The 26,760-nt window shown below is 44.7% G+C and overlaps 2 protein-coding genes across 2 annotated transcripts in view; one reads left to right on the top strand and one right to left on the bottom strand.

Annotated features, from left to right (window-relative positions):
- The window catches only part of pcca (propionyl-CoA carboxylase subunit alpha), a 38,821-nt gene extending 25,723 nt beyond the window's left edge, over positions 1–13,098 (top strand). Inside the window, exons 13-23 of the mRNA XM_012850342.3 lie at positions 1,207–1,350; positions 4,800–4,874; positions 4,989–5,057; positions 5,197–5,272; positions 5,357–5,570; positions 6,874–6,976; positions 10,627–10,725; positions 10,830–10,883; positions 11,765–11,905; positions 12,185–12,262; positions 12,803–13,098. Coding sequence (XP_012705796.2) covers positions 1,207–1,350; positions 4,800–4,874; positions 4,989–5,057; positions 5,197–5,272; positions 5,357–5,570; positions 6,874–6,976; positions 10,627–10,725; positions 10,830–10,883; positions 11,765–11,905; positions 12,185–12,262; positions 12,803–12,871 — 1,122 coding nt within the window. The 3' untranslated portion in view covers positions 12,872–13,098. The remainder of the gene's footprint in view (positions 1–1,206; positions 1,351–4,799; positions 4,875–4,988; positions 5,058–5,196; positions 5,273–5,356; positions 5,571–6,873; positions 6,977–10,626; positions 10,726–10,829; positions 10,884–11,764; positions 11,906–12,184; positions 12,263–12,802) is intronic.
- A 6,024-nt stretch (positions 13,099–19,122) lies between these two features.
- piezo1 (piezo-type mechanosensitive ion channel component 1) overlaps positions 19,123–26,760 on the bottom strand; it is a 97,377-nt gene continuing 89,739 nt past the window's right edge. The window contains exons 47-54 of the mRNA XM_036130651.1: positions 26,375–26,563; positions 23,846–23,938; positions 23,507–23,679; positions 23,223–23,345; positions 23,025–23,104; positions 22,627–22,807; positions 21,492–21,633; positions 19,123–20,131 (exon numbers count right to left, since the gene is read on the bottom strand). Coding sequence (XP_035986544.1) covers positions 20,009–20,131; positions 21,492–21,633; positions 22,627–22,807; positions 23,025–23,104; positions 23,223–23,345; positions 23,507–23,679; positions 23,846–23,938; positions 26,375–26,563 — 1,104 coding nt within the window. The 3' untranslated portion in view covers positions 19,123–20,008. The remainder of the gene's footprint in view (positions 20,132–21,491; positions 21,634–22,626; positions 22,808–23,024; positions 23,105–23,222; positions 23,346–23,506; positions 23,680–23,845; positions 23,939–26,374; positions 26,564–26,760) is intronic.

The raw sequence follows: 26,760 nt of genomic DNA, 5'->3' as shown, positions 1-26,760 counted from the left end.
AACGACGCTCAGAACAAAGACGCACAGAGCAACCCGCCCAACCATAAAGGCGTCTGCCCAACCCATCCATCAGTGGTGCGCTCCGATCAGCACCTGGCGCTCACAGAGCGAGACTGTGGTACACCATCACACCAGAGTTGCAAAATGGTTAAAAATTAACCATTATTAACCGTTATTTTGTTTACAGTTCAGCTTGGATTTTCTTTACTGCGCAGCATAGCTTTGCTGTGCGCGCTGCTGTGCGTGAATGCACATGCGCGCAGCTTAGAGGGAACAGAAACAGTTTGGCGCGTCAGTCAGTTCGAAACAGGTGCTGTATTGGTCACGTGACTTTTGCGTAGCAATACACACATCGACACGGGTTTCGCTCTATGAGACCGACACATGCGCCGACGCATCGGTGTTGCCGGACCCATCACTAGTGAACAGCTTGTGTAGTTTGCATGGCTGTGAGTCCATTTGAACTAAAGCGACTAGCCAGTTTCAGGCTAAAAATGTGGCCCTTTTTTAACCAAATTTGGCAACAACATAGACATGTCTCCACTACTGGGCCCCTCTCTGTTTATGAGGGCAAAAGCAAAACTTGTGTGAATGTTCCAGACTTTCTGTGACTATGAAGGGATTATAATGCTGTTTCACAGTGTCAAATTATCCCAAATTCATGGTTAGAACACTAGATTTGAAACCTGACTGCAGCCATCTTTTCTCAAAGTGAAATAACATGAGTGAGTCAGAATCCGTCCAGGATCTGTTACAGCAACACCTTCCTGTAGAGTTTGAAGTGACTCTTTATAAGTTCTAAAGTGTATTTGCTGGGACAGATTGATCAATTATAGTTTTATTGGTGAAACTCAGCTTTTAATTCAATGCTGTGAGCCTGACTCCTGCTCTTTGGGTTAGGGTTTGGGTGCTGCTAAGCCATCCCTCCGTCGACACTGTTACTCTTACTCAGTGTCTGCTGAAGTAGTGACTGTTTGGGGCTCTAAAGGGAAACACTGGACAAAAGAGTGTGGATAAATGAATGTTCAAAGGAAAAACCTTGGGATCTCACAGCTGAAAAATGTTTCATGCCATGAGAACAATGGTTCCTCAGCCAGGACATTCTATTTGTGACTGTTGGTTTAATCTGTTATTTACCAGAGTCCGTCAAAGTCATTATTAAAGTGATTATTCAGCCACTAACATCCTGTTTTACTTTAACCCCAGGTGGAGCATCCAATTACTGAGTGCATTACAGGCCTGGACCTGGTGGAGCAGATGATCCGGGTTGCCAAGGGATACAGGCTGCAGCACGAACAGAAAGACATCCCCATCAATGGCTGGGCCATAGAGAGCCGTGTTTATGCAGAGGTCAGTGAGTGTCTGTGTGATGCTGAGTGGGACTAAACACTAAATTACTATGGCAAGCCGTTTTAACATAAATTCGGTTACATTCCAGATATCTTAAAAGGCATTTTGACTAGATAAAACTACATTTTGACTATCCGGAATGGTAATTTAAGATATCTTTATTTACCTTGTGACTTGGAAGAATAATAATTCAAGATTAGGGCTGTCAAAATAACGTGTTAATTTCGAATAATTAATAAAAATAAAAAAAACGGATTAAAAAAAATAACGCAAATTAATTGTATAGGGTAGTTCACTGCTATTGTTTTCATCCGGGTTTTTCGCGCCTGAGCTCCGGACTGGAAGGCAGAAGGCGAGCACAGCGGCAGACGCAAACAGAGCAAACAACGAGTTCTCAACATATTTTTCTTCTTTAGATAACGTATTACAAGATTGTTTTAAGAGTAAGTTGATGGTTGATGGTATCAGATTGCCAGATACCGTCCAGATAGCGAGTCTGTGAATGCTGGCCAAACGATTTAGTCCGGTCCGGTGGCCAAATGCATTATCATTATTCAACGGCTGTATCTCCTCGCTGCATCGACCGATCTGCACCAGATTTTTTTTGTGAGTCGTGGGCGAGCGCTGCCCAACGCGTTCGTGTGTATCGCCCGGTGGACGGGCGGGGAAAATGCGTGACAGCTTCTGCGGTGGCTGGCAGCCGGCGGTGCGTGAAAGCGCTTGGCTGCAGGGCTGATCGACGCCGCTTGCGGCTTTACTTATTTAAGCAGAACAATGACCAGTGCAAAATTAAGTTGTATTTACCGGAGATGAAGTGTAGACTGCAAATTCTGTCGTGGTATGATGGCTCCCACAGTGCGCTCTTTTCATTGAAAATATCCATTTCTTTTCTCGTCCTTAGGTAAACAAAAGAAACGTACATCCGACGATTTGGAATGCCTCTGTGTGCAACCGGGAGCACAACAAGTCGTAGGCATTGTTTAGATTCCAAAAATAAAATAACTAAAAGCACGCTCTAATTCACCCGTTTTGTCACGGTGTTTGGCGAGAACAGTCCTGCTTTTGCCTATCGGTGTAACCCACAAGTAGCGCGGATTTCTAATTGAAATTTGAAATGCTGAATGGCTCTTTGCAAGAGAGAGGACTCCCAACTATCACTAAACTCTGCTATCTGGGAACATGAAGGTCCTGCAGCCACTGTGCAGAAAGACGGGTGGACCGGTCTGGACCAGGGGTCTCCCTCTTTTATAAAACTTTGCAGGGAATCCATACTAAAAGTGTATGTATGGGGGAAAAAAAATTAAAATGGTGTATGGCCCAAAAGAATTTCAGATTTTTAAAACAATGCTCCAGCACGCAATCTTCCTTTCTAGATCACAGCTGCACCTGAATATTAACGTACCAGGTTCTGCTTCATGTTCTGCCCTCTACAGGCCAAGATTTTACCATAAATGGTCAATGCAAAGCACCTCATGAATGTTAATGTGGATTAAAAAGGTTCAGCTGATCATGTTTTTTTCCCATGGTGTAATGGCAACCACGGAGAAAAAGCAAAGAAATTTCACAGAGGAGTTTTTGAAACGTGAAAATCAGAGGTAAAGCACATATGTTGCCCACATTAAAAGAACTTGATAAAAAATAAAGTTGCTTGCTGTTTTAAGTTGGAGGAACGAGAGCTTTCTCCAGCAATGGTGAACCCCCAAACCCCTGCAGAAAAGATTTTAGGAAGCTGACGGGACGCTCCACAGCTGAGCGTGGGTGCACCTTCTGTGGTTTGGAGAGCTGTGTAGGACTCATCATCTGGGTGGGGGGTGTAGCCACTGTAGGTTATAGCTGAATGCAATGCTTGGAGTCAAAAGCAGCATGTTAGCCAGTCATCATGGGCCAGGAAATCTATGATCCCTGAAACCGCTTTCCCTCCTGATTCTCCCATCCGCAAGGTCTTTCAGCAGTGCCAATAACTCCACCGCGCAGCATCACGCACAGCATCTGTGTTTGACCGTTTACAGCAAATTGCCTCTTTTTCACTATTTGTGTAAATCTGTGGTCCACATCACCCTGGGGATCATTGAGGAGAGGAATGTGATGGTAAAAAAGCATGAATAACACTCCACTTTTAAATGCTCGTGATAAAGATGATCTAAGACCTGTCATGATTTGTTCTTGGATGAACCCGGACAGAGCATGCACACACAGAGCTAAAATAGATAGTTATTTGTAATAGTTTATTGTAAGAAAGATGAATAATGGCAGGTGGAACCAGAGATGCAGGACCGAACTGGAGCAGAGGTGTAGATGTGTGCAGGAGCTGGCAAGCAGGACCAGAGACACGGCAGAGAGGGTACTTGGAGACCAGGGCACAGTAGCAGGATCCACAGCACGGCAGGAAGAATACTTGCTGGTCAGAGTCACAACAGGATATATAGCTTGGCTGGATGAATACTTGTAGGCCAGAATGACAGCAGGATAGCAGCAAGGCAGGGTGAATACTTGCAGGTAGAGTCACAACAGTTTTAGAAGCTCCTCCTGAGGTTCAGAGGATAGATCCAGCAGCAGGCAGAGACTAACATGGTAAAACTGAGGCAGGAGCAAACCAGGCAGACAGGCGAGGAGTGAGTGTTGTCTGATGACAGACCGGCAGAAGGAGGCTTAAGTAGGGAGGCTGGCAGGTGAAGTGAGTCTGACTGATTAATGACCAACAGGTGTGACTGACTGCAGAGGGGGAGGAGGAAACTGAAAACTAACAATAAATGAGGCCAGAACATAACTAAACCCTGACAAGGAGGAAGAACTGAAATATTAGTGAACAAAAACCCGATCAAAACTGAACCCTGACAAGACCAAAGTCTAATATGCAAGAAAACTTAACAGGAATCATCATGCAGTCTGGCTGCAGTTCACCACTTCACCGTCTGCGTTGGCAGTGGCTCCCGTCTCCAAAATTAGCGTACGCCTGGGTCAGACTTACTGCGAGGACCGCACATTTCCCGTCAGGTTTTTTTTTATCTAGATCTCAACCTTTGCGTGGAAAATGACGTACGCCCTTTTCAGGCCCCATTTTGTGTGTACACAAGCTTTATAAATGAGATCCCTGAAGTCTCCACACACTAGATTGTCTAAATATCAAAACAGCTCCATCCATCATACCTGCTTGTCTTTTATTAATGAATAAAATCAAACCACATCTCTAGTCGGTTCACATAAAACTTGGCCACTTTGTCTCGGTTTCTCTAGATTCAAGCAAACTGAAAATGCACTGAACCCAGATTGCACCGCTACACCTTTAATAAACGCATATGAGACCAGAGTACAATAAAGACGTATTATACATCTGCAACAATCTCACATCCTATTTGATTTGAAAAGAGCAAATAAAAAGTCAGGCATCTTAATTTCTTTGTTGCTAAGACTGATCTATTTCTCCATCTTATTCTCTGCTCCCCTGCTAGGATCCTTACAAATCCTTTGGTCTTCCCTCCATTGGACGATTGTCTCAATACCAGGAGCCACTTAACCTCAGCAATGTAAGTTTCTGCTGTTTTCTAAATGAAGTTCTCGTTGCGAGGAGGCCACTCTGTCAAGACGACTTCCTGCTTCCTCAGTATGAGCTTTAAATAGCCTGCTCTGTTCTCTGCCAGGTCCGTGTGGACAGCGGCATCGAGGAGGGAAGTGACATCAGCATCTACTATGATCCCATGATCTCCAAGGTGACCGATATTGTAAACATGCAATGGACTGTAAAATATTGTCTCTGATGAAAAAAATATTTGAGAAAGTTTTTGAATTGGAGGATTTTACACAGGGCTTGTTGTTGTGCAGCAACTGTGATCCAGTTTGTATTTTTAGCTGGTTACCTTTGGATCCACACGGGCTGAAGCTCTGGCCAGAATGGAGGACGCTCTGGACAGCTATGTGATCCGAGGTAGAGACACAGAGACTTATGGGAGCGTCTGAGGCAGGAAGATTTGATTCGGTCTGTAAACCAGTTCTGCCGTCGTCTCTTCAGGCGTGACCCACAACATTCCTCTTCTGAGGGAAATCATCACTCATCCTCGGTTTATTTCCGGTGACATCAGCACCAACTTCCTGCCTGAGGTGTACCCAGATGGCTTCAAGGGTCACCAGCTGGATGTGGAGAGCCGCAGGGAGCTGTTGGCCGCAGCAGTAGCACTTTACATCACCTCTCAGCTCCGCTCACAGAAGATCCTGGGGGATCTCAGGTAACCACAGCTACAGATGGTACAAGCTATACCTGCATGTAGACGTTATCTCCTCCTGCATACGGCACATCCTCCCAGACAACTGAACATTGGACCTTCTCCAAGTAGGAGCGTTCTGATGGTTTTAGGCTATCCAAGATTTGAGAGACTGAATGTCCGACTGATGTTTACAGTAACCTTTGTGTGGAGCTTAGAGGGAGACGGTGGGTGGAGGTGTCGTCAGTTTTATAAACAGTAGGATGTTACTGACATCCCTTTATTTAAAGAAACAGAAAATAGGAGAAAGCTCTGGTGTCATTCCACAAGAGTGGGAGTCACCACCCGGGATATCCAGATAGACGGAGAGAAGAAGAAACGAGACTCTGGCAGTGAGATGGTTATCTTCAAGTTCTTACAGTTGGAAGAGGTCAGAGGTCACAGAGCTGATCTGAGGAAGGTGGATTGGATAGAAGTTTTTTTATTGGTTCAGCAGGTGACTTTGATGTATGATGTTCTCAGAGGACAGTAAGGTTTATTTTTAAAGCGCCTATCACAGACACAAGGTCACAAAGCAGTGTTCAGGAAAATAACTGTCAAGATATACACGAATACCAAAAAGGTAGATATAGACAGGCCAATAAAATCCATACAGGCCTGCACTGCAAAAATGTACCTAAAAATAAGTCAAATGTTCTTAAAATTTGTGTTTTTGTCCTAGATTGGAGGAGGTAAATAATATTATCTGCCAATGGAACAAGTATTTTAACCCCTAAAATAAGATAGACTAAAAAGGTTCTGGCTAAATTGAGTCCATTTACCATTTTAAACCAGACCCCTCTCAGCGATTGGGACCTGCCAGAAGGAGTGTCTGCTTTAACTCTGAAAGTGAAGGCATCAGTGAGCAGGGTTTGTGATAGAAGTCTAGGTAGGAGTGGCTGTGTATTTGCTATACCTGCTGTAGTTCTGTTGATCAAAAACAAAAGTCAGTTAGTGGGGAAAAAAGGCTGGAGTCCCCATCAGAAGGATCCAAGCACTTAACAAAGCCATGCTGTTAACAATCCCACTTGCACAGTTACAGGCTAGTTCTTTTAATGTCACCTCAATAATTTCACATCATAGTAATCAGTCGCTTGCTTAGCCCAGAATAAGAAGGTCTGATGTTCCATCTCAGATGGTTGCTGTATTTATGTTGTTATTCTAAACTTTCTACTATACATATTCGTATTATTCACCGTCAGGTTTTTGGTCTGGAAGTGGATGGGTGGACTGGAAGACTGTAGTAGGGTTGCTGTTGGGAATAATGTTAAATGTGAATGTGTTGCAGAGTGTCCTCAGCGCCGATGGAAAGCAGCTGCTGGGAGCTGTGTGTGGAGCTGGGGGAGGGACAGCATCATGTGCACGTCATCAAGTCTGGCAATGTCTATACTGTGAGTGTTGGATGGAGGCAATGGCAGTTGTCATTTTAGTCTAATGCGTCCAAAGAAGACGAAGCATCAAACCAAAATCTGCAAAATTCAGGCTTTATACCTGAGTATCAAAGCTACTAATTCAGCTCCATTTACACGTTAACTTGGACACGGTTTATTTCAGCTAGAGTTATGATCTATTTTGCTCTAGAATGTGTCCACAATGAATGAATACATATTTATTTCAGACATTCCACCAAAAAGACCAGAGCATCAAATCTGTTGAAACCAATGTTTCTATTCCACAATCGCTGAGTAGAAAATATGACACAGTGTCCTGGGATCTCATTTATAAAGCTTACGTACGCACATAATGGGTCCTGAAACGTGTGTTTCCCATGCAGCGTTGGGATCTATAAATAAAAAACAACCTGACAGGTAGCAGTGGAGGGCGGGGACCTTGGCGTTCCGATCCTCGGCTGCAGAAGCTGGCTCTTGGGACGTGGAATGTCACCTCTCTGGTGGGGAAGGAGCCTGAGCTTGTGCGCGAGGTTGAGAGGTTCCGACTAGAGATAGTTGGACTCACCTCGACGCACCGCTCTGGCTCCGGAACCAGTCTCCTTGAGAGGGGCTGGACATTCTTCCACTCTAGAGTTGCCCATGGTGAGAGGCGCCGAGCTGGGGTTGGCATACTTGTTGCCCCCCATCTCGGTGCCTGCACGTTGGGGTTTTCCCCGGTGAACGAGAGGGTGGCCTCCCTCCGCATTCGTGTGGGGGGACGGGTTCTGACTGTTGTTTGCGCTTATGCACCAAACAGCAGTTCAGATTACCCACCCTTTTTGGAGTCCTTGGAAGGGGTACTGGAGAGTGCCCCTCCTGGGGACTCCCTCGTTTTGCTGGGGGACTTCAACGCTCACGTGGGCAATGACAGTGGGACCTGGAGAGGCGTGGTTGGGAGGAATGGCCCACCTGATCTGAACTCGAGTGGTGTTTTGTTGTTGGACTTCTGTTCTCGTCATGGATTGTCCATCACAAACACCATGTTCAAGCATAAGGGTGTCCATATGTGCTCTTGGCACCAGGACACCCTAGGTCGCAGTTCAATGATCGACTTTGTTGTCGTTTCATCTGACCTGCGGCCGCATGTCTTGGACACTCGGGTGAAGAGAGGGGCAGAGCTCTCCACCGACCACAACCTAGTGGTGAGTTGGCTCCGATGGCGGGGGAGGAAGCCGGTCCGACCGGGCAGGCCCAAACGCACTGTGAGGGTTTGCTGGGAACGTCTGGCGGAGTCCCCTGTGAGGCGGAGCTTTAACTCCCACCTCCGGGAGAACTTTAAACACGTCCCGAGGGAGGCGGGGGACATTGAGTCTGAATGGACCATGTTCCACGCCTCAATTGCTGAGGCGGCTAGTCGGAGCTGTGGCCGCAAGGTTGTCGGTGCATGTCGTGGCGGCAACCCTCGAACCCGCTGGTGGACACCAGCGGTGAGGGAAGCCGTCAAGCTGAAGAAGGAGTCCTATCGGGCTTTTTTGGCCTGTGGGACTCCGGAAGCAGCTGATGTGTACCGGCAGTCGAAGCGGCAGGCGGCTCGGCTGGTCGCCGAGGCAAAAACTCGGGCGTGGGAAGAGTTCGGAGAGGCCATGGAGAAAGACTTCCGTACGGCTTCGAAGCGATTCTGGTCCACCATCCGGCGTCTCAGGAGGGGGAAGCAGTGCAGCACCAACACTGTTTACAGTGGGGGTGGTGTGCTGCTGACCTCGACTCGGGACGTCGTGCGTCGGTGGGAGGAATACTTCGAAGACCTCCTTAATCCCACCAACACGTCTTCCATTGAGGAAGCAGAGCCTGAGGACTCTGGGTCGGGTTCTCCCATCTCTGGTGCTGAGGTTGCCGAGGTTGTTAAAAAGCTCCTCGGTGGCAAGGCTCCGGGGGTGGATGAGATTCGCCCTGAGTACCTTAAGGCTCTGGATGTTGTGGGGCTGTGTTGGTTAACGCAGCTCTGCAACATTGCGTGGACATCGGGGGCAGTTCCCCTGGATTGGCAGACTGGGGTGGTGGTCCCCCTATTTAAAAAGGGGGACCGGAGGGTGTGTTCCAACTACAGAGGAATCACACTCTTAAGCCTCCCTGGTAAGGTCTATTCAGGGGTTCTGGAAAGGAGGGTCCGTCGGATAGTCGAATCTCGGATTCAGGAAGAGCAGTGTGGTTTTCGTCCTGGCCGTGGAACACTGGACCAGCTCTATACCCTCAGCAGGATTCTTGAGGGGGCATGGGAGTTTGCCCAACCAGTCTACATGTGTTTTGTGGATCTGGAGAAGGCATTCGACCGTGTCCCCCGGGGGATCCTGTGGGGGGTACTCCGGGAGTATGGAATGCCGGGCCCTTTAATAAGGGCTATCAGGTCTCTGTACGACCGGTGTCAGAGTCTGGTCCGCATTGCCGGCAGTAAGTCGGACTCGTTTCCGGTGAGGGTTGGACTCCGCCAAGGCTGCCCTTTGTCACCGATTCTGTTCATAACTTTTATGGACAGAATTTCTAGGCGCAGCCAAGGTGTTGAGGGGATCCGCTTTGGTGGCCTTAGGATTGCGTCTCTGCTATTCGCGGATGACGTGGTCCTATTGGCTTCATCAGGGCGTGATCTACAGCTCTCACTGGAGCGGTTCGCAGCCGAGTGCGAAGCGGCCGGGATGAAAATCAGTGCCTCCAAATCCGAGACCATGGTCTTGAACCGGAAAAGGGTAGAGTGCCTTCTCCGGGTTGGGGAGGATGTCCTGCCCCTAGTGGAGGAGTTCAAGTATCTTGGGGTCTTGTTCACGAATGGGGGGAAGATGGAGCGGGAGATCGACAGGCGGATTGGTGCAGCGTCTGCTGTGAAGCGGGCGCTGTACCGATCCGTTGTGGTGAGGAGAGAGCTGAGCCAAAAGGCGAAGCTCTCGGGCATCTGGTCAGGATGCCTCCTGGACGCCTCCCTGGAGAGGTGTTCCGGGCACGTCCCACCGGGAGGAGGCCCAGGGGAAGACCCAGGACACGCTGGAGGGACTATGTCTCCCGGCTGGCCTGGGAACACCTTGGGGTTCCTCCTGAGGAGCTGGCCCAAGTGGCTGGGGAGAGGGACGTCTGGGCCTCCCTACTGAAGCTGCTACCCCCGCGACCCGACCCCGGATAAGCGGAAGACAACGGACGGACGGACTGACAGGAAAATGTGCGGTCCTCCCGGCATCTCTGACACTGGGGTATGCTCATTTTGGAGACGGGGACATTGGTGACACAGATGGTAAAGTGGTGAATTGCAGCCAAACTGCTTGATAAATCCATCCAGATGGTCACTTTCACTCCATATCAGACTTTAATCATAGATCAGCTTCATCATAAGCATTTAAAACCACAGTGTTATTCATGCTTACACTGGTGCTTTGTATTGACCATTTATGGTAGGATCTGAGTGTGTAGAGGGCAGAACCTGAGGAGGAACCTGATACATTAACGTTCAGGTACAGCTGTGATCTAGAAAGGGAAATCGCGTGCTGCGCATGGTTTTCTAAATCTGAATATTTTGTGGTGTACGGCATTTTCTTTTTCTTGGCATACGTGCACTTTTAGTATGGATTCCACCCAAAGTGTTATAAATGAGACCCTGGGCCATTTGGTGAACTGTGCTTGCTGTACAGGTGGAGGCTGATGGAGGAAAGGTGGAAGTCTGCGGACAGTGGAATCTGGCCTCCACCCTGCTGCCAATCACCGTTAATGGTGCCGACAGGATGCTCCAGGTAACACACCCAGGCTCTCAGATCAAAGCTGGTTTTATTGCTAACAAGTGACCTCATTTAAGATGAAGCTTAGTTTCAGTTGATGTTTGGTGTTTTTGTTCTAGTGTCTGTCCCGGGAGGCCTCAGGAACTCTTGTTCTGCAGTACATGGGCACACTGGTAAGGCCGCACGTTGGCGAAAGCTTTGTGGTGGTGGAAATTTGTCCTCTGCACTGTTTGCAAACAGGAAGAGGAAAATATGCTCGTGATTTCCTGGAGTCATTCCTGACTGGAGCACATTCAGCTGCCAAGAAAGAGCAGCTGTTAAAGCAATACCTTTACAGGTGGACCAAAATAATCTATAGCAGTGTAGTTTATCTGTCACAACTAAACGTGTCCTTCCTCTGTTTTCAGATTAGTCAGCTTTGGGTTTTTTACACCTTTATCCAATTTTGATTTAGTTTAACTTCTTGTGCTTTTCCTACATTGGAATGTTCTTCCTTTTAGGTGAAAAAAAAACTTTATTTTCTACTGATAATTATATTTTATAATCAGTCAAAACAAGCTAATGCAACTGTTACAAAGCTGAACAAAATGTATAAAAGGGTGGAGTCACAATCCAAGCATAAAGTCTGTCATTCTGTTTTTCTTCAACTTATTTAAGATTGTCCTGAGATCTGCGTCAGTGTTTTGTTTATAGTCCATTTGGAGCATTTTTCATTGTGTTGAGCTTCCTGTAGCCTTAGCCTGTGTCTCATCTTTTCCATGATTTGGATTTCTTCTATAACCTGTATCCATTGGGCCAGGGTAGGGGGATCTTTTTCCCCATTTCCTTGTTAGGGCCTTCTTACCAGCTACTAGTAACATTTTAACCAAGTACCTGTCCTTTTTTGTATACAGTCTTCTGATAAAAGCTGTGTGCATTCTCGGCACAGAGTCACACTTGTTCTCATACTTTAAAAGGTTTCAGCCTCCAACCAGGATGGTTTGTAATTTCCTTTTGATCATTTTGCTGGACCTGAAAACATAGTCACATGCATTTCTTAAACTGTGTGTTCTAGTTTAAGCTTCAGATTCTGTCCAAGCGGGCTGCAGAGCTGAACTCCTACATGCCAGAGAAGGTTTCAGAAGACACCAGCAGCATCCTGCGCTCTCCCATGCCAGGAACGGTGGTGGCTGTGTCCGTCAAACCTGGAGATACGGTAATGCTTTCAGCTTCAGGGAGACCTACAGCACCCTGTCAGTGATTCACTGCCTGACGGCTTTAGACTGTGACAGGCATGAGGGTCAGAAGTACTTCTTAGCAAGTTACTGAAGTACTGTAACCATGTGAGCAGCAGCTGATGATCGTGGGCCTGGGACCGAAATGCAGACAATCTTAAGGATATTGAAAGTTCTGCTGTTCTACTTCTGTTAGCCTTCTTTTAGGGAAGCTTGTGAAGTGGATTCTAACCAGGCCTTGGGTCTTGTGCCCTCCGTAGGTTGCAGAGGGCCAGGAGATCTGTGTGATTGAAGCCATGAAGATGCAAAACAGTTTAACGGCAGTCAGGCCAGCGAAGGTAACTATTAAACATCCTGTCTGGATCTGCTAGGGCAGGAGTGTCAAACTCATTTCTATATTGGGCCACTTTTAAAGGGCCGGTTGATAATGATACTTTTGATTTCATAATTTAATTTCAGTTCACATAGAAATATAAAAAAAAAAACATAGTAACACAAACATAGTGCCCTTAGGCCAAGTTCATACAGTTTATCTACAAAAAAGTTGATATTGGGGTGAGTTACACTTTAAAATCTCATAATTCTGCATCACTTTGTTTTAATGTGTTGTGGGAAAACTGACATCTAGTGGCAGGATGCTGTTACTACACAGTAAAAAAGATCTTTCTTTTCTGCCACTTTATACAATTTAAAAAGAGATATGCCTCTACTTTATGACATGATATGCCTTTTTTGGCTCTTGAGGACCAGGTGAATTGCCGGATTTGGCCCGCAGGCCTTGAGTTTGACACATGTTTTAGGGGGTTCACTTTATGTCAAGAATGTAGCTCCGACTGGAAACAGGGCAGCTTTCAAGAAGTAGTTCCTCTCTCCTCCAGGTGAAGAGTGTCCACTGTAAGGCAGGAGAGACGGTGGGAGAAGGAGACCTGCTGGTGGAGCTTGAATAAAGCGTTTCCTATAATCGCTGTGGGGACCTCCTCTCCAGGACTGATGGACGCATTCATGTTGATTTTCCGTGGTCCACCAGTAGGGGGAACGTGATAGACACTAACATGTATCAGCTGTGTTGAACTGAGCTCTCCACTTAACAGACCCCATTGATCTTCTCTGCGTCTGACTGTTGATCTTTCTTTTCGTAGTTTTTATTAAAGAGTCTTTTTGCTTACATTCCTAACAGATTTGTCTTTTAATCATGTTGATGGCGTTGGTTTAAATATAAATACCCTGCAGCTCAGCTGTGGTCAGGATGTAACAGGACTGGGAACCAGCAGTGATCAGGGGGCCACATGACCGAAATGAGCAGGTCTTCCACCCTCTAGGAAATAACCGTTACTTTTTCTTGCTGTGAGAAGTTGAACAGTGACCTAGACTAAATTGGGCTCCTCCTGGTTTTAGTTCTACGGTTCTTAAAATGATCTGCAGCCTAGAACTGAAACCTAAAGGAGGGAGGATTTAGAATCAGTTTAGCAGACCGCTTGATTTGCCGTTGCCGTTAATAATTTATTGCTGCAGCTACAAACAAGGACCCCCTTTAATAACCCCAGTATGGTAGACAATAGAGCACATGGTAAGAGGGAGAGAAATTCAATTCAATTTTATTTATATAGCGCCAATTCATGAAACATGTCATCTTATAAAGTCAAATTCAATCAGATTATACAGACTGGTCAAAAATTCCCTATATAAGGGAACCAGTTGATTGCATCTAAGTCCCAACAAGCAGCATTCACTCCTAGAGAAGCGTAGAGCCACAGGGAGAGTCATCTGCATTGTCCATGGCTTTGCAGCAATCCCTCATACTGAGCAAGCATGAAGCGACAGTGGAAAGAAAAACCACCCATTAACGGGAAGGAAAACCTCCAGCAGAACCAGGCTCAGTATGAACGGTCATCTGCCTCGACCGACTGGGGTTACAGAAGACGGAGCAGAGACACAACAAGAGAGACAAAAAGCACAGAAGCACACATTGATCCAGTAATCTGTTCTACATTAGATGGTAATAGCAGGTGATCTGTCTTCCCTGGATGATGTCACAGTTAACAGAACACCAGACCAAGTGTACCTACTATGAAGAAAAAAGAGAGAGAACAAAAAAGTTAAAAGCTGAAATGACAACAGTCATTTAAATGCAATGCAATGCAAAACTGAAGAACAGTCTCCAGACAAGAGAAATGTCTCCTATTGTTTATTCACTCTGACAAACAGAATATCAGTAAAATCAAAGGTTAGAAAATTCAGACCTTTGCTAATATATTCATTCACCTTGAACTTTTTCCTATTTTAAATGTTCCATCCACAAACTTTAATGTATTTTATTGGTATAGTACGTGACAGGCCAACAGAAAGTAGCGACTAATTTAGAGGTGGAAGGAAAATCAAACATGGTTTTTAATTTGTTTTGCTAGAAATGTCAACCTGAAAGGGTGGTGTACTTAGTCAGTCCCCTGATTCAGTACTAAACAGAACCAACTTTGTCTGCAATGACAGTGCTAGTCATTTGGGATGACATTTTTCCAGTTTTGTACATTGTGAATTGCAAGTTATGCCAATTCTTTTTTGTAAAACAGCTCTGGGTCAGCCAGATTGGACGAAATGCAATGTTGGAAGGCTTGTGACAGAATCCTAGTTGAATTTAGGTCAAGACTTTGGCTAGGCAATTCTAATCTACAAATGTTCTTTGATCTAAGTTTTCTGCAGCCTGATGCGGCCTACTGTTAGGGTTAGTGAGGCTGATCTGCAGTGGGGGTTTTACACCACATTGTTTTATATGTATAAAAAAGTTCAGTGCGCCATGATTACTGGTTCTTTTCCTGGTGTCTCTGTTCCAGCACACCTCATTCAAATGATAGCATGAGCTCTGTTGCAATCCAGTCCTGCAGAAACCTGTTAATCATCCACTTATTTTAGTTAGATGTGTGGCACCAGGGAAGTACCTAAAACATGCAGACCCGAGGACCAGGGTTGAGAACCACTGTCCTGCAGGGCCCGTGGCAAACGGAACCTTTTAAGGCTTTCTTCCTGCAACTTTTCTATTAAGCTCAGATTTCTAAAGTGCACAACTAATAGTTGTTCTGTGTAAAGGTTTTCCCACCAGAGCTGTGTATCACTACAGCTCCTCCAAAAGTTACTGTGGGCCTCTGCTCGGATTAATGCTCTCCTGGTCCAGTCTGTCAGTCCAGGTGGACCTCCAGGTCCTGGTAGGTCAGCAGCAGGTCCATCCTCTCTCCAGGTCCAGATGATGGATTGATCAGAGCTCTGGGAGACTTTCAAAACTTGGGATGTTGTTGTACCTGAACCTACTTTAAACTGGACCAGGACTTTCTTCCTGACCCGTCTGCTGGGTTCCTGAGTCTCCGTGATGCTGCAGAACTTGACTGCAGCTGCTCCAAAAACGGAGCAGCTGCAGTCAAGTTCTTTTCAGTAGCACTCAGAAGAGCAGACTGATTCCTGACCAGGGGACTTCTTTCTAAAGGCACATAGTTGGACTGCACTTTATTAAATGGCGTTACAGTAAAGGGGCCTGAACATAAATTTGTTCCTGACTCTGCTCATGTATGTCTGTAAGACATTTTAAAAACCTTTTACTCTCTCTTTATATTTATTTCCCATTTAAAGACCAGATGACATCTGCAGTTGGGGAAACCCTTTTTCATGAGCATTTTATCCTGAACTGAGTTTGGACACATGACCTTCTTATCTCATCATGTCTGTTGAGATGACATTTGTTGTGAAATAAGTGAAATGTTCTGATGAGACGTGAGATCTTCTGGAGCAAAGGTAAAGTTGCATTTGGGATTTTAGAAATATATCCTCTTGAAAAACACTTTCACCAACAACAGAAATCTCAGCTTGTGGTTTTATATTTTACTGCTTATAAAACCAGAACTGTTCTATATGCTTGGTGCTTTGGAGAATTAAAATTGTCTCTGCGTTTATTTTTTAACCCATATCTTAAGGAGCAGTGGGAGCAATCTGTGGTTAAGGGTCTTGCTCAGGGACCCAGAGTGGCAGAGTGAGTTTTGAACCATCATCACATTAGTCAGCATGTTAGCTCAGTGTGGGTCTGTTGTTCGCCCAGCTGTTTTTGGATATTATTGTGATGGACATTGTTGTAAACTTCCAGTTGGACATTATCCTCACTATCTTTGTTGATGAAGAAGGGGCCAGAACCTAAACGCCCGACTCTAACCACCGGGTCACCACTCCAAATATTCAACATATACCAGAACACTCTGATACACTAGAAATATTTATTATATACAGTCACAATGGATGCTTCTTTCACTAGAAATAAAAGAAAATTCAAAGTGCAACCCATTAGTCAACCCATCCAGCAGCTCAGTGAATGTTCACTTGGTATTTGCCGCTGTTTAAGAAGACCTTTCTGTGAGAGATGCAGCGTTTCAGGTTTACAGTTCATCTGAAGTTTCACCTTTTGCGGCATTGTTCATGGAAACCAAAAACCAGGAAAAGGCAGTAAGCCGAATCCTTGCTTCACAGCAAGAGGTCAGCATCTGTATCACCTTTGGTAATTTGTCTTTGATCTGGCCAAACTAATAAAAAGGAAACTAAAACCAGTCAAGATCTTTGTACATATTGTGGGAATATGTAGTGGGAATACTAGAGAGGATGATTCGTTTTTTTCCCCCTTTTCATTGTAAAATGAGAAAAATAAATGTATACTTGCCATTTAAACTTCCATGGCTTGGTTCAGGAAGATTTGGGTGGCCTGTTTTCACATGGCTCATTGCACATATTCAGTCGGCATGTTAGCTCGGTCTGGGTACAACAGTGTGACCTTTGCTCGTTCTGATGTTTTTGAATATTGAAATGGGCATTTTCCTCACTGTCTTTGTTGAAGAAGATCTCTGCTGTGCATGATGGAGCCCTTAGGACTCTGGAGCTACTGACTGTTCTAATGGCGGAGCACCAAACTGTCTACTTGGTATCAGCTAATGGTGCTAGTGTTAACATAGTGTTCAAGACACTCCATCGTCACACATTACCTTCTAGCGAAAAACTGGGAGACCCATCGATCTAGCTCTGGGAATTGGGATAAGAGATAATCCCTAATGTTTGTCTGAAGTCAGCTAAGGAACTCCAGACTTGGGTCTAAAGTGGCCCTGTGTTAGAACAGATGAAGGAAGGGAAGGAGTTCAGATTTAGTTCTGTGGCCACATCTTTAAAATCAGTCTCTTTGACTCAACACGGTAATCCCATCTATCACTCCATGCATCCATTTTCTAACACGTCTATCCCTGCTAGTGGTGTAGTGGGGTCATGAGGGGTGCTGGTGCCTATTTCCAGCAGTCAATGGGTGAGAGGCGGGGTCCATCCTGGACAGGTCGCCTGTCTATCGCAGGACCATCCATCACTCATACATGTGAAATAATCTTCATGGGTCATTTTGCCCTCCATTAATTGCATCTCTGTGGTCTGCAGTGCTGTTGTAGACAGCTGGTACTGAGCTCATGTTTTGGGGAAAACCTTCCTTGGAGATGCTGGGCCGAGGTCCGTTGGTCCAGTCATCTTTAGATTGATCACATTTTGAGACACTTAGATAAATGTCTGACATTTTCTGACATTTTATTCATGTTAAGAGAATTTTGAAAGAGTCTAGAAGCATCTATGTTTAAAGTATCTTCTGTTGAGCCCAAGCTTTTCTTTTCTAAAAAACCTCCTTGAGCCAAAGTTCAAGTTTATCAAAGCTCATTTAAAAGGGGTCTTTGGACCCTGGCTGCTTTTTCACTTAGATTTTAACTTTGGCATTTTCTCAAACTGATAGATGCCAAAATCCTAGTTTCTGTCTATCAGACTGATGAATTTTTTTGTTTAAATAGATTTAAGTAAATCACCTGCGACAGACTGGTGACCTGTCCAGGGTGCACCTCTCACCCATTGACAGCTGGAGATAGGCACCAGCACCCCTCACGACCCCATGAGGGATAAGCATGTAAGAAAATGGATGGATAGATGGATGGATGGATGGACAACTAAATCACATGGAAGAATGATCTCTTTGTGACAGACCACTAGTAACAGTGTCTAAAGGTCCTTGCTAAATCATTTGCTCTGTGTACGTACACCAGCTCGTCCTTTAAGTTTAGAAGTAAGATTTTTTAGGTCAGGGTTAAGTGATTTCTACCTTACATCTTCTTAAATGGACCAGATAGCAGAAGGAGACAAAGCAGCCAAAGTCCACACAAAGTCCTTTGACAAAGCCAGGAGAACTGTTAAAAAGGCAGATAGGAAGTAAAATGTTCAGGTCCCAAAATATTTGCAGCATATGTTGTTTCTAGAACCATTCAGTGCATGACATGAGGACAACGTAGGACATGTCAGTAAGGGTTATATTCATCAGATGGAAAGTATATTATAGGTATGTCCTCATGTCTTACTGTGTCTTCAAAAAAAGGACTGGTATGTGAGACAGGTTGGTGTTAGGAGTTCTGGATACAAGTTGGGTTTGATTTAATGGCAAATTCCAGTCTCGTCTCAATACTCTAGTCCTGGCCTTGCTGAGCCGACAGAATAAAATGGACCTCCTGCATTCATGCAGGGATACTGAAACGTCTGTCTTCTTTATAGAAACGTAAAAGGTCAAGTGGGGAAACTCACAGGAGCTAAATGATGTTGTTCTGGGAGGTTGTCCAATTCAAATGAATGAACAGATCCTTTGGGCCAAGAGTCAGACCACTGAAATATTTAGCTAGCATCAGAGGACTAGCTGCTGCTAGTGAGCATGGCTGGAGACTGATCCACAAGGTGAATGGTGGACCCGAGAAGGCAATTAGAAACACCACCCCCAACATCATCCAGTCCTTCCTCATCTATGGCAATACTCAGTGCTGAGTAGGGCTGGACAATAATTCAATAACGATATATATCGATCGATAGACGTATGGTTCAATATAAAAAACAGGCGTCAATAAAAAGTTCAATAAAAGAACAGTGCATTCTAGCCTGTCATGTAGGTTATTACTACAGTCATTGCATCCTTCCAACCAATCACAAACCCAGGAAAGCGCCATCAGCCTTCAGAGAGTACGTGTTCTTTTTTTCTCTTTTAACACTTACAGTTTTCGTAAAAAGTTGTTTGAATAAAGGGTTGTGTTTGAATCCATTTATTTAAAAACAGGACATTAAGCAACAGCATAAAATGGCCAGGGCTGCACTTAAAATGTATATTTTGATTTTTTTGATAATTATCGATATCGATCAATATGATTTCTATTTTATCGATATGCTTTTATTCTATATCGTCCAGCCCTAGTGCTGAGTACCTTTTTTGAGGTTCTGACTGCAGAGACAAAGATGGTGTAGACAGCTAAATTATTAAGTTGGTTCAAGTTAAGTCATTTTATATAGATTTTCACACTGCCTTACTTTTCCTTTAGGTACTTACTCTGAGCAACTCGGTAGTCTAAGAGGAGAAACCAGCTGCAGGCTTTAAAGGCGTCCCTAACAAACCCAGGTGTAAAGGCAGAGCTGAAAACAGTGCAGTGGGGAGGTTTTGCTCTGGCATTTTCATCCAAGCATATTGCAGACAGTTTACTGAGACCTCAGATTTTCATCTTTTTAAAAAGGGAACATTCCTGTTTCTTAAAAAAAGCAATAGTGCGTGCATTGTGTCTTTTGTTTGCCCTCTCTGTAGACAAATCACCGTAAGACTAAAACCATGTTTTCTAGTGACCTCTAAGCATTCTGGGAAGGGAAAGGGAAACGGCTGTGGACAGCAGCTGGCTCAAGCCCCATGTACAGTCCCCCTGCCTGCGGTGGTTCTTTAGTTTAAAGCTCCAGATATGCAGCGGACATCCAGCTGCTTCCCAGGACACCCCCAAAGGGTGCTACCTTATTCCTACAGTGTGTGTCGAGGTTGGTTTGATCAGAGAGGTCAGGCAGCAGCAGCAAAAACACAACAGCACAAGGAGTCCAGCATGAGGAGATGTTTCACATTGCGTGTCCGCTGAGCCACGTCTGCTGCACAGTGTCTCTGTGGCTATACGTCCATGAGACGCCCGTCATGTGTTGTCCACTGGGCGTCTCTTCACTGGGCTTCACATCAAGTAAACAGACAATCGGTGTCAGTTCTGCCCTCGTATGTGGATGTCCCGAGTCCATTTGATCATAGTCTCTGGAGAGCGATAGAGGAAGATCAGTTTGGAGTAGAGCTCCTCTTCCAGTTCCAGTTCTCCTGTTTCCCGGACCTTCAAACACAGAGACATTGGTTATTTGGACCAACAGATGTCTCAGGAAACGTCCAGAAAGCAATTATTTGCTCCTCTTACATTAAACCAGACTAAATGTTTCCTGTTTTAGATCAGTTGGGATCACCAAAATGATCTGTATCTGCCAAATATCAGAATATATATATATTTTTTTTCTATGTGAGAATTTTATATACAGTGACACCCATATTTCTTCACCTTTTTGACAGGTTTATACCTAAACCCAACAGGCTCCTAAATGCCAAGCCAGAGTCCCGACTTGAATCTGACTGAGCATGTGTGGAGGGAGCTACAGATTAGGGTGATGGCAAACAGGCCCTCCAACCTCAAAGGCCTGGAGCTCATCAGCAAATAGAAATCTTCAAACTATCAGAGGAAACATACAAAATGCTGCTCAGGTGTTACCAGAAGGGGAGGAATCAGTCCCAACATGCTATTTTAAGCAAATAGAAACACTGATATATCTTATACAGTGTTTTATATTTTGAGAGATGTCTGTTTCATTTCCAATTAGAAACAATAAAAAATAATCAATTCATCCACCATCTTCTGCTTTTCCAAGATCAGGTCATAGGCGTGACAGAACCAAGAAACCCAGACATACCTCTGCCCAGAGATAACCCCCCACAGCTCATTCTCAGGGACAAGCGGCTTCAGCAGCACCATTACAGGTCTTTAGCTTTTGATTTAGGGTTGAGTCACATTTCACACTAAAACTTGTTCATCCATGGGAGAAGAACCCGCCTCCTTCCCAGGTATGATGGCTGGACATTACTTTTCTGCAGGCAAACAGGTGTGGCACCTTCAGCCATCAGCAAAGTGGACCTAAGGTTGAACCAAACCTGTGGACATCCACAATTCTGTTCCTGATATTTTGGCAGATTGCTTCTTTGTGTGCCATCACGGGACAATAAAACAGAGTGTTTGTGTAGTTGCCAAAAGTTGTAAATTAACCAACATTAAAGTTAATTATACTTAAGCTGCCAGGACTGCTTTTATTAAGCTTCTGTTTTTTTGACAGAAGCTTCCAAAGGCACATCATCATCATCATCATCTGGGTTATCCCAGCTATGTAAATTATTGAGTAAATTATAAATTTTTTAGATACTAAATGGTAAATGGCCTCTATAGCACTTTATCAAGTCTGACAATCCCAAAGCGCTTCACACCATATTCACATGCTGACGGTGGTATTCAGGGGAAAGAGGTATGTTTGGTAACCCTGACCCAACACCAGAAAAGTTTAATCGGATTTAATGTCAGACGGTGAGGCCGTGTGTCTTTTTAAAGAGTTTGCTTAAACTTTTGGTTTCTACTGAAAGTGTTGGTCCACACTAACCAGGAAGATGTCAGTGCAGAGCTTCAGGATGCGGTCCACACAGGGCAGCTCTTCAAACATGATGGAGTGGGAAATCTCACTGAAGAAGCCACGCACAAACTTCCCAATGACCAGGACCACGGACACATACAGACCCATAATCCTGGGAGGATGAGGAGGACAGGTTAGGAAAAAACATTTCCTATCAGGAAGAGAGAAATAGAGCACCTTCCTTCTGACCACTTGCTCCACCAACACGTTCTCTTTCAACTCTAACGTAACGCTATTTATAACTCATTAGTTTAGAAACAACTGAGACCTGTGTGTTTATGCTGCCCTGAAGAATGATTGACCAGACTGATGACTGATGGCATAAAAACCGCTCGTGCCCAAATGCTTTCAGATGCTGTTTGAAATAAACGCCTAGCTCAACTCTAGCCTACATGTTGACACAATGATTTCTTTCTACTGTTGAATTACCTTCATAGTGCAGTTTAGTTCAGATTAGTTGATTAGCAAAATAAGACAACTGATGTCTGAAAATGGTCCCATATTGGGCTGAAAGTGAGTGTACAGATGGAGCAGAAAGCCATTAGAAGACCAGCTCCTCCCCCTCTCTGTGTCACACTTCACTCTCTCTACAGCCTCTGTTTTTTTGTCGTAGCCCCCACAGTGGCTCTGAAAAGGCCGTCATACCACCCCCTGGTATGACTGCCCGTGTGTAAGTGCTGGGGATCTTCTTCTACCCTTCTCCTGTCTGATACCTTACAGTCCAATGAGATCCTCTGATCCTGTCTGCAGTCTGCAGCTTTAGCTATAAGGAGTAACTGTCCGGAGAATCCAAGCAAGACCACTGAAGTTCCCCACAGTTTAATCAGAATCACTACAGCAAACTCACAAAGACTGAAACTGAATCCAAAGCCTCTTCAACAGTTTAGTTCGAGGATGGCCAGGTTCCTGCACCTTTTTCTTATTTTCTGCCCAGTATTAAATAAGTTTTAGTGGGATTTTACAGGATAAATGTCACATTATGTGGAATGATTTATAAAAGTCTCACTGGTTTCCATAATCCAAACATGGTATTTTAACAGGACTGGGACTCCTTAGGAGAGTTCCAGTACCATTGATATGTTTGTGTAACCGATGTGTCTCTTACCCATATCCTGCCAGGAAGCCCAGGCTTGGTGGGCTGACTTTGTCATTGAATATGACCATGGGGAGCACACTACATGACGAGGGCTCACATTTTGAAATGGCAATGTCCCACCACTCCTGGTTCCCAGAGCTGTTCGAAGACCGGTGACTCATCAGGGACAGAGTGATATCCTGGTAATCATCTGCAAGCCAACAAGCCCAGTTAGACACAGTTCTGTGCTATTTTCTGCTGGTCTACAACATAACATCCCACAAAGCGCTTAGTTACAGCTTGACAACACGTGAAAGAAACCTCAGCTGAAAAAACATCATTAACTAGCTGAACAGCAGCATCTACAGCATATCAACACCAGCAATGACAATGGAACTGAACAGGGAAGTAACCGACTGAACTCTGACCTCTATATAGCTGGCTGACTGGTTTGGCCTCAGCTCCATTAGGGGCACGCATGTAGTTAGGGAACATATTAGGAACAAGCCTGTCGGGAAAATCAAGGATCTGTTAGGACTGAATGATGGAACGTCAGCTGTGAAAATGTTACCCATTTCCTGTCTATATTCACACATCCTGAACTTTGCTTCCATGAGTAAACTTACACAGGCTCAGTCCGATTACCAATCAGTAAAGATGCCAGTTCTGCTCTGACGGGGTTTCCAGGTTCCAGGTCTATCGAATGTTTGCCAATCGTGTGTTCAACTGTTCCACCTTTACCCAGGTCCCTGTTAGAGAACACACACATTCACAGAGAGGGGCCAGGATTTACACATGGGTTCATGTGTACTGATGTTGTTGCTAAGAAACATCAATAAGACAGTAAGCTAAGAAACGGCCATCAAAACAACACGGCTAAACTTGGGGAAGAACTCTGGACAGGTCTTACCTCTGGAACGTCCAGGCCAGACGCAGGGTCAGATCCACAGAACTTCCAAGAAGCTCTTTAACGACCTCCTGCCTGCTGGGGGGGCTGATCCTCCACACGGATCCTGAGCTACCCTCAATCATGGCCGTCACAATGTCCTCATAGCTGTACAGAGTGATGAACTGCATGGCTACCTGGTTGCAAGGACACACGAAACTCAACGTTACAGATTCCAGAGACCTGGGAGCATCTCAACGCCTTACACTCAGTGAGGCGTAGAGATGGTGAGATTGAAAAGATCCTTGGATGTGTCTGGGGAACAGAGACTAGAAGCTGTGGCTGAGAGGAGTTGGTACATACTGCGTTGTCTCCAAATGTTTTGGTGAGCTGGTCGTACTCAGCAGCTGTGAAGGGTTTTATTGACTGCTGCTGCACACTCATGGTGAACAGGGGCTGGAACACAAGCAACAACGTGGAGCATCATGGGTAAATGCATGAATTCATATAGTGCCACTCTAAGTAGTTATGGTCAGAGGTTTCTATACACTCATCACGGCTGTTAAAGCCATTTCATTTGGGTCTACTCTGGTAATGATTTATTTAAATTATTATTTCTCCATGGCTTGAATAATAATACAGCATCCACCTGTAATGATTTTTAAAACAGCATGGGCTGTGTAGTGTATTGGGCTATTAGCCATGTCAGTATGGTTAAGATCAGGCCTCCAGAAGTTTAATCGTTCCAGTCCTTCATTTTGTTTCTGGGTTGTTCTGTTGGGAAACCAAACTGTGCTCAGTTCTGGAGGTGAAGTTGAAGAATTTGGAGGTAATCCACTTTCTTAATTATTCCATCCACTCTGCTTTCACTGCCAGTGGTACTGGTGAGATGCACATACACTGCATAATAGTGCCACCGCCATGCATGTACATGTTGGGACAGTGTTGTTTGGCTTGAAAGCATCTTCATTACTTCTCCAAACCTGCTTCTCATTTCGGCCAAGCAGCATAACCTTTGACCTGTCTGGCAAAAAGCTTTTTTTGGAAATTATTGTCTTCTTTTCTGTGTGGGAAACTGCAAATGAAGTCGAGCTGGAGGTTTACAATTTGGACCAGAGGCTTCTTGCTTCCTCTGAGTCCATGTGATCCAAAACTTGCTTCACTGACAGTCTGCACTTCATGGTCGGCTTTAGTCTTGTTGGTTCCTGCCGTGTTTCTTAACCTCTCTGGCTCTGCTTCTAGACCAAGCAAAGTGAAGACACACCTGAAGAGCACTTGTTTGAACTGATGAACTTGGAATCTACAGTTAGAGAGGGCTCTAAAATGTAATGTTACTAGTCTCTCGGTTTTGATCAGTCCTGCTCTATTCCTGTCTGCTCTGCCTGCCTTGTTAGTTTTGAGCAGCTATACCTGTCTCCACTAATCTGTGGTAGTTTGAGCACCTGGCTCTCTCTGCAGTTAGGTGCCAGATTCTAGACACCCACCATGTGAGTATACCATCCACCGGTCCTTGTCTGCCTGCCTGTTTATGACCTTGCCTTGAGTCTTTGGATTTTCCCTGTTTGCCTTGCCCTTTTTGGATTCTCCAGTTAGCCTGTGGTAACTCGCTGACCCCTGACCAAGCCTCCTGTCTCTCCCTTTGGAAACCTCTGCCTGATCTGCTTGTGGTTCTGACCCTTGCCTGTATCTGTAACCCTTTTGCTTCCGCCCTGGTTACAAGCCGTTTAAAACAGAACCCTCTGACAGTGCTTGCCTCTTGGATCCAGAGCAGCTTCCTGGCTTCTGAGACGGTTAGTGGCTTTTATTTCCTGTGTTCACCTGTTTCCTGCCGTTACGTCAATAAAATCTGTAATTCTACTCCTGTGGTCTGGCTGAATTATCAGGTCCACTACTTAGTGCATTACATAAAAAGACTTTTCCAACTTTTTTAAATCTACAATTATCCTTCTGGGATCTTTGAGTTCCGTGGAGCCCCCATTGTCCTGAGAGTTAAATGAAAATTAAACCAGTGCTATCAAACAACTATTTTTCTGCTTGCAAAGACAAACTAACAACTGCAGGATATCTGAACCACCAATGAGCGTTAATAAAGCCTTTTGAAAGGGGCTGCTGTTCGTCGGCACTCAACCATATAGATTCACCAAAACCTTTTGAATGAGACTGTATGCCATGGTGGGTCGGAGAAAAAACAAAGCCTTGCTTTTATAAAGTTAGATAACAGGTGGGGGCAACATGGACATAAAATGTCATATTTTGGGGTATTTATCACAATAACAATCAAAAGCATTTAAAAATTCCTGGGAGAGATTCATGGAAAAGATTGTAGGTTTTTACCTCACCTCAAACTAAGCCCCATTAAGACAAATGCTTAGAAATCAAATGTGCCCATAAGTCACTCCACTGTAGTAGTTATTTCAGTATTACCATTGTAGCAATAAACTGCAGTATAATATCACATTTTTAAATATACTGATGATTGCTACTGATCGAGGTGAGCAAGTAACAAACACAACCACACTTGTAGTTTTAACGGGTTCTAGCTACATGGTAACGATAAGCCCAGTTGAAAATTGTTCATGAATAAAGGCCCAGATGAATAACATTTATGCCAACGGTGAATGCATCCAAGCACCTCCCCAGAACTGCACATTAACAAGACTATGACAACCAATCCAACATCCTGTTCACATATCAACCTTTTTATAGTTTCATTTCCAAAGTTTCATATTTTGTGAACAACCTTATTTTATGTAAACTTCGATTGAAGCTGCGTTTAGTTTCACCCTAAAAGATCACTGCATTTCCTGTGCGTCCTCTTAATGTGGCACACACCCAGCACCTCTGCTGTACAACATCATAACTTTAAGTTTTATACAAAAAATAGGAAATTACCTCGTAACCTCCCAGTTTGAAAGTGACTGTGACATCAATGGGGTGGTTAACCACGCCCACCACTGATCTGACCAATGAAATGAAGAGAAGGGGAAACCAGATGATGCAGATTAGGAAGAAAATGATAAGTCCACCCATGCCATATTTCACAATCTTCTTCTTCTTTTGCCCCTTAGGCTGAGGGTATTTCTGAAAAACACAGCAAAGACAATATAAATGAATGCATCTTTATGACCATAATGCACCTGTTTTGTGTTCAACCAACTCTGCGTGCCCTGTGATCATTCATGCAACAACACAGTAAGTCATATCATTCACAAAGTAACGATATTGGACTTTTTGGAGTCGGATACAAATCCTATCAGACCCTAAAGACTCCTTCCACG

This window comes from Fundulus heteroclitus, unplaced genomic scaffold, assembly GCF_011125445.2.
Source record: "Fundulus heteroclitus isolate FHET01 unplaced genomic scaffold, MU-UCD_Fhet_4.1 scaffold_37, whole genome shotgun sequence".
Lineage (NCBI taxonomy): Eukaryota > Metazoa > Chordata > Actinopteri > Cyprinodontiformes > Fundulidae > Fundulus > Fundulus heteroclitus.
The sequence above is the reverse complement of the archived record's forward strand: the minus strand, read 5'-3'. Positions and strand labels throughout refer to the sequence as shown.